This window comes from Saccopteryx leptura, chromosome 2 (assembly GCF_036850995.1).
Source record: "Saccopteryx leptura isolate mSacLep1 chromosome 2, mSacLep1_pri_phased_curated, whole genome shotgun sequence".
Classification (NCBI taxonomy): domain Eukaryota; kingdom Metazoa; phylum Chordata; class Mammalia; order Chiroptera; family Emballonuridae; genus Saccopteryx; species Saccopteryx leptura.
Window position 1 is genome coordinate 222,379,409 of NC_089504.1, and position 12,071 is coordinate 222,391,479.

Sequence of the window (12,071 nt, forward strand, 5' to 3'; positions counted from 1 at the left end):
GCTTGCCTGGTCAAGGCACATATGGGAGTTGATGCTTCCAGCTCCTCCCCTCTTCTCTCTGTCTCTCCCTCTCCTCTCTAAAAAATGAATAAATAAATTTAAAAAAAATTAAAAAAAAAAAAAAGAGAACAGGCTATATCTTCCAGTATTTGTATGTTATACCCCGTTAAATTAGGAGTTGAATTGGCTAGATTTGTGGAAATAGTTGATGAAGTTTTGAACAAGGAGCTGGGAGACCAGACAGAATCGTATGTCCTTGGAATTAAGTGCTCTGACATAATATAGTGCCTTCAACCAGGTTCTATTTGCAATTTAATGAGACAGACACACAAACCAGGGAATGTGCAAAACACCATCAAAGAAGAGGTGGTGCATGTCCTTCATGTGGACATGGACCAGTTAAGGAACACACCCATTCTATACCAAGGGGCAAGTGGACGCTGGTGAAACCACTGTATTAGTATTTTATGTGGATGACCAGGGTTACATATTTTGTTAAACCATAATCATTCCATACCATGAATTCAGTCATCTTTGACCAGACTTTGTGTTGTCTCTAAAGTTCAGAGTGAAGAGAATCCCTTCGAGCCTTGTTCAGAGTGGTCAGGAGAACCCTGCCACTGGAAATCTGTTGCAGTGAGACTCGAGCAAAGTAGCTATGGGTGCAGAAGGGCCTCCAGTGGAAAGTAAGTAAAAAATATCAGAAGTGCTAATTTTGTTTTTCCTCATAGGTTAAAATCTCCATTTCCTCTTTTATGACATACACAGTATATGTTGGTATTGAGGTAATATCTCCATTTCCTCTTTTTCTAAAAAAGATCTTTATTTGATTTTAGAGAGAGGAAAGAAATGTGAGGAGCAGGAAGCATCAACTCGTAGTAGTGAGTGCTTCCCATATGTGCCTTAACGAGGCAAGCCCAGGATTTTGAACTGGCAACCTCGGCATTCCAGGTCGATGCTTTATGCACTGAGCCACCACAAGCCAGGCTCCATTTCCTCTTTTATGAAATATGTAATGTATGCTGGTACTCGGGTAAGCTAATGTAACATGCAGGTTTATAGATATTGGGGGTGAGCACAGGCTACATTTTAACAAATGGGTACATGATTAAAACTGTTTATATAGATCATAGAGGTGGCAGAGATGATTAATTGCTATAACTCAAAGAGGTAGTTACCATTGATATTCCCATTTTACAGGTGAGAAAACCTAAGCTAGCACGTGAGGGAGTTGACGTTGGAGCCTGTATCCTCAATTACTGTGGTATACACTGACAAAAGAGATTTAATGTATGCCACATCTATAAGACTTCTTCAGTGTCCAATGAGAAAGAGGGATGTGTTGTTGAATCCCTTCCCTTTAAGATTTCTCTTGAACAATTAAGGATTAAATTACGTATGGTATTATCAGAGACCACTAAGTTGTTTTAGATACTGGAAAGAAAAAAAATGAAAAAACCTGTAAATCTAAGTACAGATATAAGAGCTGCCTTCCGTGGCACAATAGCACTAATGATATGAATAAGCTCTTAGTTTGGTTGTAAATTTTGGTAGATAAACATTTAAACCCACTTGATGTTAACTATTTATAAATGAGTCCATGGTAACTCCTTACAACATGAATTATAGGGAAACGCATAGTACAAGCTACATAGAATTCATAATTCTATACTTAGACACTTAAAATGTTAGTGGCCAAACTTGCAAATGTTTTCAAAGCTATCCCCCAACACACAATTTCCATGTAGTTTTTAACACCTGTTTGTATGAATATTCATATGGTGCCTTCCGATCCTTATATTTAGTTCTTATTTGGGAAACCGAGTGGTCCTGTGCTCCCCAGGTCCTCTATGGGGCTTAGGACACAAACTGCTTCTGCTCTGCACTCAAAAGGATACACAGCAGGATGTCAGGAGAAATGTAACCCGCCGTGTCAGTCAAATCCCCAACACTGTTATCTACACAAAGGACGACATGAGAGCACTCATGAGGACAGTAGGCATCATCTGGCCAGGAAGTGATCTCATGCTCTGGTGGCTGAAAGGGGACTGGAGACAGGCAGGTCCAGAAGGCAAACTGCAGCAGAGGCGGGGCACCCAGCCAGGTGCTAAATGGGGCAGTTGGCAGAAGACGAAAAGGCTAGGAAACAGTGGGGTGACACCCTGCCAGGCTAGAGAAGTCTGTGCCTAGAAGGGGATTACTCTAATGAGCAGTGATGTGTGCACAGTGGCAAGGAGATCCCAGAAAGGAGAGGGGAGAAGGGAAGAGTCCCAAGAATGAGTTTCCCTGGTGGTTGTTTCAGGCACGCCCGTCTCTCTGACCACGCTGACTGATTTACGATAAATGGAAAGTACTGGCAAGGTGCGTTGTGGAACATACCTAAGGTGACAGCTGTCAGAGCTCTGAAAACTAGGTGTTCTTTACTCGGCTGAACAGTGCACACACGTGATTTTAATGGGAAAGAGTTAAATATACTCAGATAACTTCTCCAAGCGCCCCCCACTGCTAAACAGTCCATTGTAACGGGCAATTGTTTTCAGAAAATATATTTTGGTTTTAAAATGTAGCACTAAAATAATCACTTTAAAGGACATATGTGTGAAAGGTTAAAAAATAATATTCAGCAAGTTAAAACTTTTAGACAAACATCCTGAGACAGACTCGTGTGCTTGCATCAACAAAGAAAACCTCACTCTCTTCATACTTTACTTCGACTTACAAGTTTTTTGCTATCATTAGATGATATATTAATTTTATTTTCCTTACACAAATTGAGGAAGAAACATATAATTCAATACAAATATATTACAAGGCATTTAGGGAGGTGTGTTTTGTTGCCCAGCAGAAAACTGTCTGAAATCTGCTTTCAGAACTGAAACAGACTTGTTTGTAAAAGCGTGCCCGGCTCTCTCCTTGTTTAGAATACATCCTGGTTTCCGCTGAAGGGTCAGCAAATGGATCAAATTGTCTTACAAGGTTAACATTCCAGATGTTCCAAAAAATCACATTCAATGCACTCCTCCAGTTGTTTCAAGACCCTTGGGCAGTCTGTGACAGGAAACTCTAAGAATGGAGGTCCACGAGTGTCGGTGGGCAGTTTATTTTGGGTCTTAAAAGCACAGTTTAACGTCTTGAAGAAGGACATCAGTTGCCTGATGCTGGACACAGAGTGCTGGCGCAGAAGAGGAAATTCACTCTTCATGGTGATCTCGTCAGAGCCACTAACTTCCTGCAAAGAAATCCCCCCAAAAGCCCCATAAAAACAATATGGCTTTGCTAAGGGCTTGAAATTCAAGTGAAGTCCGTGCAGGTGGCAACTCCTAGGAGAAGGATCTTTATGAAAAGTGCGTTATCAGCACTAAGGACAGCAGCATAAACGCAAATGCTAGGTCTTCAACTGATCTTCTCCACTCGGATTTCACGCCCCCCCCCCCCTCCCAAGGCCCCTGCCATTCCTCCACAGTCCCTTCCTCTAAGTAATAAACTTCTACACAGTGTGTTATCCAGGACGCCTTACCTTTAGCAACTGGGATGAGAATGTGACATACGAATAAAAAATAAAAGTAAAATTCATAACTATCCCCAAGTTGTAACATTTAGATGAGAGAAATTTTGAAAATTATTCCCGGCTACTAAATTCAGGTGGCATCTCGAATATTTCACTGACCTCTTCTCCCTTCTTCCATGAATACGTACAGTTAAGAGGAAAACACTTACCCCATATTTTAACTTTAGAAGCTCTAGAATCCTGACAGTGTGGGGCTTGCACTCCTGGTGATTCCCCTCCAGGTCGGACAGGAAGGCGGGACCCTCTGTGTCCACTTCTGGAACGAATGCCCACCTGTAACTGAAGGAGAAAACCCAACGTGTCAGGCATGCTGGCTCAGAGCCCACTTAAAAAAGATTTTCCAATAGTTTCATTGGGATATAATTCACATATACAATTCACCTGTTTAAAGTGTACAATTCAATGGCTTTTAGTATATCACAGAATTATGTATGCATCACCATAGTTAATTTTAGGATATTTTCTTTAAACTTTTTTTTTTTATTTTAGAGAGAGAAAGAGGAAGAGAGAAAGAGAGGGCGAGAGGGTAAGAAGAGGGTGAGGGGAGAAAGAAACATTGATTTGTTGTTCTACTTATTTATGCATTCATTGGTTAATACTTGTATGTGCCCTGACTGGGGATCAAACCCACAACCTTGACATATTGGGACTATGCGATAACCAACTGAGCTACCTGGCCAGGGCAAAAATATTTTTTCTTTCTTCCTTTCTTTTAATTGGTTGATTCCAGAGAGACAGAGAGGGGAGGAAAAGAGGGAGAGAGGGAGAGAAAGAGAGAGAGAGAGAGAGGAAAAGAGGGAGGGGAAGAAGGAGAGGGGGAGGAGGAGAAGAAGGGGGCAGAGAGAGAGAGGAAAAGAGGGAGGGGAAGAAGGAGAGGGGGAGGAGGAGAAGAAGGGGGCAGAGGGGTAGGAAGAAGGGAGAGGAGAGGGAGAGAGAGAAAAAAGGGAGAGAAAGAGAGAGAGGGAGAGAGACAGATATTCATTTATTGTTCCACTTAGATGTGCATTTGTTGGCTGCTTCCCGTATGTGCTCCGACAGGGGATGGAACCTGTAACCTTGGCATTTCAGGACAACACTTTTACGGACTGAGCTAACCAGCTGGGGCCAAGAATATTTTCATTATACGCAAAAGAAATTCTGCTCAGATCCCCCCTCAGTCTGCTGTATTCCCTTAATCTAGGCAACCACTAATAACATTTCTGTCTCTATAGATTTTCTTACTCTGGGCACTTCCTATAAACAAAATCACACAATATGGGGTCCTTCGTGGCTGGCTTGTTTCACTTAACACAATGTAGTCAGGGTCATCCATGCTGTAGTGAGTCAGTGCTTCATACTACTTACTGCTGGAGATTTCATGCCATGGACAGAACACGTTATTGATCCATTCAATTGATGGACAGTTGGTTTGTCTCCACTTTTTGCCTATTATGAATACTGCTATGCATATTCAGGTACATCAGAACCAACTTTTTAAAAAAAGCTTTCTTTTTAAGAACAGTTTTACGTTCCCAGCACAGCTGAACATAAAGGACAGAATTTGCATACACCCCGTTCCCCCAAAGGCACAGCCTCCCTGCTATCGTTACAATCAACGCAACTACACAGCACATCATCATCACCCACAGCCCACAGCTTACCACGGGGCTCACTCTTGCCAGCTGCTAAGCATTCTGTGTGTTTGGACTGATAGTATAGTGACATGTACCATCAGTATAGCAACACCCATAGTCGTTTCTTCTCCCCTATACAGAGGAGTTTCACTGCCTTAAAATTCCTGTGCTCTGCCATCCTCTCCCCTAACCCCTGGAGACCTCTAATCTTTTTACTGTCTTCACAGTTTTTCCTTTTAAAGAATGTCATATTATTGGAATTGTACCATATATAGTCTTTTCAGATTGGCTTCTCTCACTTAGTAACATGCATTTAAGGAGAACACACTTTTTAACCACAAACACATCTACATGATTACTCTCTTTTGTGGAATGGGATAGAGAGAAGTGGCATCAGGGGCCAGGCATAAAATTAAACATATGAGCAGCTACGTTAAGCCTACAGAAAATGTAAGCCAACAGGGGCAAAGTGAATTGGAGATGGTATGTTCCACTTGTTTAATTAAAAACAAAGACAAGGCCCTGGCTGGTTGGCTCAGCGGTAGAGTGTCGGCCTGGCGTGTGGGGGACCCGGGTTCGATTCCTGGCCAAGGCACATAGGAGAGGCACCCATTTGCTTCTCCACCCCCCCCCCTTCCTCTCTGTCTCTCTCTTCCCCTCCCGCAGCCAAGGCTCCATTGGAGCAAAGATGGCCCGGGCGCTGAGGATGGCTCTTTGGCCTCTGCCCAGGCGCTAGAGTGGCTCTGGTCGCGGCAGGGCGACGCCCCGGAGGGGCAGAGCATCGCCCCCTGGTGGGCAGAGCGTCGCTCCTGGTGGGTGTGCCGGGCGGATCCCGGTCGGGCACATGCGGGAGTCTGTCTGACTGTCTCTCCCCGTTTCCAGCTTCAGAAAAATACAAAACAAAAACAACAACAACAACAACAAAAAAAACAAAGACAAAATAGTCTACACAAATGCAGCGAGGCTCACTAGTACATCACTCCTATTTTATAAGCATTTGGCTGCTAAAAGCACCTAAACACACACACACACACACACACACACACACACACACACACACCCATAACACACTACTGTGTGCCAAATTCACAAAATCCTCGATATTGCGAGTCATCTGAACCTTGGTGTGCTGAGTGGGCTCATCGGTCACTATATAACTGTACTATAGTTTCTCATATACTGTGCAGGAAAAGACAGTGTAAGTGCTTAATGAGAAAGAAAAGTCACCCACTTCAAAGAGGTCACATGATCTTATCTGACTTACATTTGAAATAACGGCATCTTGTCAGATGGAAAAGAGAGTGCTGTGTCCAAGAATTTGCAAGCTGATAAATATAAGACGAGTTCACTCTGGGACATCTCCCCTATCGAGGGCCCATTTGCATCAGGGACTGAAACTTTCAATCTGTTGACTTTGTTGCTGTTTCTATAAATTTGCAAAGAAACTTTTGTTATAAACTCATTCACATCTGCTGTAGTCCATTTGCCTATGCAAACTGGAACAGCATGAAAAGCTGAGCCTCTCCAACTCCATCTTGTTCAAGCCAGCCTTGTTCCCATGGCCTTCAGGCAAACAGCTTCTTACATATAGAAACACCAATCTTTAGAGGAATCCTGTTTGTGGCTTGAGTTTAACAAAAACAGCCCTTACCAGAAATTACCTCTCCCAGGAGATATGTATTGTTCATCAATGATTTGCAGGAATCTGGTAACTGGACTCACATCAACTAGTCAACAGTCTAAGCACAATCTTTCTCAGACCCCTTATGGTGCCCAGATGTCTACAGTTTCAATCGCCCCTTGCCCCTCCCATTTCCCTTCTTGACATAAAAGAAGCCTGAAATTTGTCCTTTCTTAAGACAGATGTATTTGAGGCACCAGTAAGTCTCCCATCTTCTAGGTTGATCCCTTAGTGATCAATAAACCTTTCCTTACTCCAAACTCTGATGTTTTGAGTTTTGGCCTTATGAAGCACACATACTGTGAACTAGTAACATAATGACCAAAAAAAGGTTTTCCCTTTTAAGAAATTATCAAAATAGGTGGTCCCTTCACAAGAACTTCAAAAAAATGGTATTTGGTGTTATGTTAGGTAACCCTAAATCATAGTGATATCCATGAGCCTTCACAGACGTGCACAGACCCTCACCCACTCACCTCAATGAGTCATCGTCCTCTTTCAGATAGTCCTCAAGCTGTATGAATGTCTGAAGCTTAAAAATAAAATGTGAATTCAAGTTACTATTTGAGAAAGATTAAGCCTAGCTTAATTTCTAAAATTTGTATGTCCATAAAAAATAGCAAATAAAGCAAAAGAAACAATCAACAAATTAAAAGACAACTTAATGTTAAAGAAATCACAGGTCCAAAGTGGCATCACTTATGCTAAAGTCCATGACACCAAACTTTGATTTTTATTTATTTATTTGTTTATCCATTGACAGAGAGGGAGAAGGGAGAGTAGGGAAGGGGGAGAGAGAGGGGGAAAGGGGGGGGGAAGAGAGAAAGAGAGAGAGAGAGAGAGAGAGAGAGAGAGAGAGAGAGAGAAGCATCCACTCATTGTTCCATTCAGTTGTGCTCTCATTGATTGCTTCTCATACGTGCCCTGACTGGGATTGAAACTGTGGCCTCAGTGCACCAGGATGATGCTTTATCCACTGAGCCTTAGATCTTTATCCCAAAACTCCAAGGTTATGTGTTTGATCCCTGGTCAGGGCATATACAGGAAGCAATCAACGAATGCAGAAGTGGAACAATAGATAAATGCTTCTCTATCTTTCTACCTTCCTCTCTATGTCACTCTAAAACCAATCAATTTAAAAAATAAATAAATAAAAAGATATAACTGCAGTTTCAACCTCTTCCAAAAACATAATCTCAATCAACCAGTCTAGAATTTTCTGGTCCACAGCAACGAGATACTCTGTCACCAGGCCGTCTACATTTCCCAGAAGAAGAGGCTATCTGCTTGATAAACTCATCCTATTCTGTGTCCTGGAATCCTTTCTTCTCTTTTGCTAATAGCTTCCTTGCCCCACCTTATTCCATATATAAATCTTCCATTTTGTATAATCCCTCCAGAGGTATGTCTACCAACTTGATTGTCTTCTGCACTGTTAAGAATTTCTAGAGATAATGTCTGGTTCTTCCTGATCCAGAAAGGAAGACACCCTTACAAATAAGGATTTCCCCTATGAATACAAATGCCTTTTACAAAAGGTAACTTCTACTTAGTTTTCAGAGCTTCTCCCCTGTTAGCTGCTTCTTAAAATTAACTTGCCTAAAATAATACTAATGACAAATATTTTGTAGTAACAAATTCTGTTCCCTTATAACAACATGACTCCAATTAACACCACTGTGTGGTATATATGAAAATTGTTGAGAGGAAATCCTAGGAGTTCTTATCACAAGGACAAACTATTTTTTTTTTATCTGAGATGGAGATTAACTTAACTTACTGTGTTAATCATTTCACATATATCATTTTACAACATATATAAGTCAAATTACTATGTTGTACACCTTAAATTTATGTACTGCTGTCTCCCAATTATATGTCAATAAAACTGGAAAAATATTGAAATAGCAAATAATGATAGAAATGTACACCTAAAAACTGTGATCTTATTAAGCAATGTCAACCCAATAAATTTAATAAAAAATATATTAAAAAGCAAATAAAAATACAGTACTAATTGGAATAACTGACATTTAGGAGATAGAATATGATTACAGGGTAAGATATTCTTTTTTTTTTTTTTTTTTTTCTGAAGAGAGAAGCAGGGAGGCAGTCAGACAGACTCCAGCTTGAGTCCAACTGGGATCCACCCAACATGCCCACCAGGGGGCGATGCTCTGCCCATTTGGGGCGTTGCTCTGTTGCGGCCAGAGCCATTCTAGCACCTGAGGCAGAGGCCATGGAGCAGTCCTCGGTGCCTGGGCCAACTTTGCTCCAGTGGAGCCTTGGCTGCGGGAGGGGAAGAGAGAGAGAGGAAGGAGAGGGGGAGGGGTGGAGAAGCAGATGGAAGCTTCTCCTGTGTGCCCTGGCCCGAAATCGAACCCGGGACATCCACATGCCAGGCCGATGCTCTACCACTGAGCCAACCAGCCAGGGCCTACAGGGTAAGATACTCTTAACCAAGAGCTGACTAGTGCTACCAACTTGACTGGAAATTCTACAGATAAAATTAGACGTACAGTCATGCCACCTAGCAATGTTTCAGTCAATGATAGATGCATATACAAAGATCCCTCTCACCTATTGTCCTCATACTCATCATAATGTTGTAGCTCAACGGGTTAGTTTTTGGGTGGTTTTTTTTTTTTGCAACTCAGAACAATTTTATTCAGTGGACTCAGAGTCAAGAAGTCACCACAAGAATTATTGACAGCTTAATAACTGAACGATGACCAGATCCTGGTCCATGGCAAAACGGTTCTTACACTATGAATGCGGATGCTGCATCTGGTGGTGAACAGTCACTTTTACGGATCTGAGGAGTAAACAAACTTACTGCCCTGCCCACTGTAAGTATGGGCAGTACAGAATACTTGATTATAATACACAGCTGGGTTACAGGTATAGGTATTTAGTATGCCCTACCTCTTATTGTTAGAGTCCTCTTCCTATTTATATAAACAAGTTCACTATAAACAATACACTGTGGTACGCCAGCAGCAGCCTCATACATCTTATGGTCACTGCGTCTCTTGATGGCATAATTTTCTCTTGTGCTTGATCTAATCTTGTGTTGTTTTATACCGTAAAGTGCTGTATAGGCTTGTAGCCTGGGAGCAATAGGCTATCCCACACAGCCCAGGTGTACAGCAGGTTACACCATCTAGGTTTGTGTAAATGCCTCTGTGATGTTCACACAACCATGAACTTGCCTGGTGACTCATTCTCACAACGGACCCCCACTGTCAAGCAGCACATGGCTGTACATGACATAATATTATTCCTGAAAAAGCAATTTTAAAAGCTCCAACTTTGCTTTCAAGAATTAAAATCTTGTGCCTGACCAGGTGGTGGCGCAGTGGAATAGAGAGTCGGACTAGGACAAAGAGGACCCAGGTTCAAGATCCCGAGGTCACCAGATTGAGTGTGCACTCATCTGGTTTGAGCAAAGTTCACCAGCTTGGACCCAAGGTGACTGGCTTGAGCAAGATGTCACTCAGTCCGCTGAAGGCCTGCAGTCAATGCACATATAAGAAGGCAATCAATCAACAACTAAGGTGTTGCAATGTAAAACTGATGACTGATGCTTCTCATTTCTCTCCGTTCCTGTCTGTCCCTATCTATCCCTCTCTCTGACTCTGTCTCTGTAAAAAAAAAAAAAAAAGAATAAAATACTTGTACTTACTAATTCAGAGACCATTATTGGCCACAATGAAGTCAAATGCTGGGAAGATATTCTTAACAGCAAAACTCTGAAAAAAAGAAACATCTGAGCAGCAACTAGGGGTGTCTGTCCAACTCTGAGATTGTCTGTCAGGCGTTCTAAGGAGAGAAGATTTTAAAATGTCACATAAACACGCAGTTCGCTGTTTCTCAGCAGACAAAAAATTTAACACAAAACTGGCATTGTTTTGACATTTCACAACCAACCAGTTTAAGAAGCGGGTTTTGGGAAAATGCCTTTGTGCCCTGGTCCACCCCAGCCCTCCTCTCTATTCTCGACCTTTGCTCAAGGAAGTGATTCCCAAGTCCCATGGTTCTCACTCCCTCGCCACAGCTGAGGAGACAGACAGGAACTTTTGGATTAAGCCAGAAATCCACTGGGTGATCAATGGACATCTAAATTTTCTTCTAAGAACATAAATTGCCTGACCAGGCAGTGGCGCAGTGGATAGATCGTTGGACTGGGATGCGGAGGACCCAGGTTCGAGACTCTGAGGTCTCCAGCTTGAGTATGGGCTCATCTGGTTTGAGCAAGGCTCACCAGCTTGGACCCAAGGTCGCTGGCTTGAGCAAGGGGTTACTCGGTCTGCTGTAGCTCCACAGTCAAGGCACATATGAGAAAGCAATCAATGAACAACTGAAGTGCCACAATGAGAAACTGATGATTGATGCTTCTCATCTCTCTCCATTTCTGTCTGTCTGTCTCTATCTGTCCCTCTCTCTGTCTCTATAAAAAAAAAAAAAAAAAAAAAAAGAACATAAATTGAGACACAGAAACCAAAGACAGTCCTTGGCAAATGATGGGACCTTGCGACCATGCAGATTGGTTGGCAATGGCACCACATTTTGGTGGTGGAAAGGAAAAAGTGGTGTGAGTGAACGAAATAGATTTATTCAATAAAGTTTCTATTTGATGGCCATGACAAAAAATTTAATTTCTGCAGGGAAGGAAATGTTGTGGGCTAAACTCTGTAGCGACTAACAGTCTTTCCCACTTGCCTACTAAAATAATTGAATAATTGTACAATGTGATTTTTCCCCTATAACTTAAGGTTCCTTAGGAATATCAGTTGTCACAGCAAACAGCAGACCTATGGTCATGCCAGTTAAGATTCGCTGTAGCCCATTAGCAGTGAACTCTTTCTCTATTTTGAGCTTGCTTAATTGGGTTTTTGCTTCTTGCCTTTACAGGCACTCTGATAAATGAAGGACCCTGTACAGCTCAAACACTTGACAAACACATTGGCATTTTAAAAATAATGTTTATTTTTATTAATTTTAGAAGAGAGGAAGTGGGAGAGAGACAGGAATATCCACCTGTTTCTGTATATGTCCTGACCAGGGATTGAACTGGCAACCTCTGTGCTTTGGGATGACACTCTAACCAAACAAGCTATCTAGTCAGGGCAAACATACTGGCATTTTTAAAGAGTGGCTAATGCTTCTGGTTCCAAACAAGATGCAATTAAGTATATTACATCCCATT

The 12,071-nt window shown here is 42.0% G+C and overlaps 1 protein-coding gene across 5 annotated transcripts in view; it reads right to left on the reverse strand.

Moving 5' to 3' along the window:
• Nucleotides 1–2,599: 2,599 nt before the first annotated feature.
• DOP1B (DOP1 leucine zipper like protein B) overlaps nt 2,600–12,071 on the reverse strand; it is a 98,923-nt gene continuing 89,451 nt past the window's right edge. For all 5 annotated transcript variants that reach the window (XM_066370248.1, XM_066370247.1, XM_066370245.1 and 2 more), the window contains 5 exons: nt 10,548–10,684; nt 7,339–7,394; nt 6,446–6,607; nt 3,718–3,847; nt 2,600–3,229 (listed from right to left, as the gene is read on the reverse strand). In XM_066370248.1, coding sequence (XP_066226345.1) covers nt 2,978–3,229; nt 3,718–3,847; nt 6,446–6,607; nt 7,339–7,394; nt 10,548–10,684 — 737 coding nt within the window. In that variant the 3' untranslated portion in view covers nt 2,600–2,977. The remainder of the gene's footprint in view (nt 3,230–3,717; nt 3,848–6,445; nt 6,608–7,338; nt 7,395–10,547; nt 10,685–12,071) is intronic.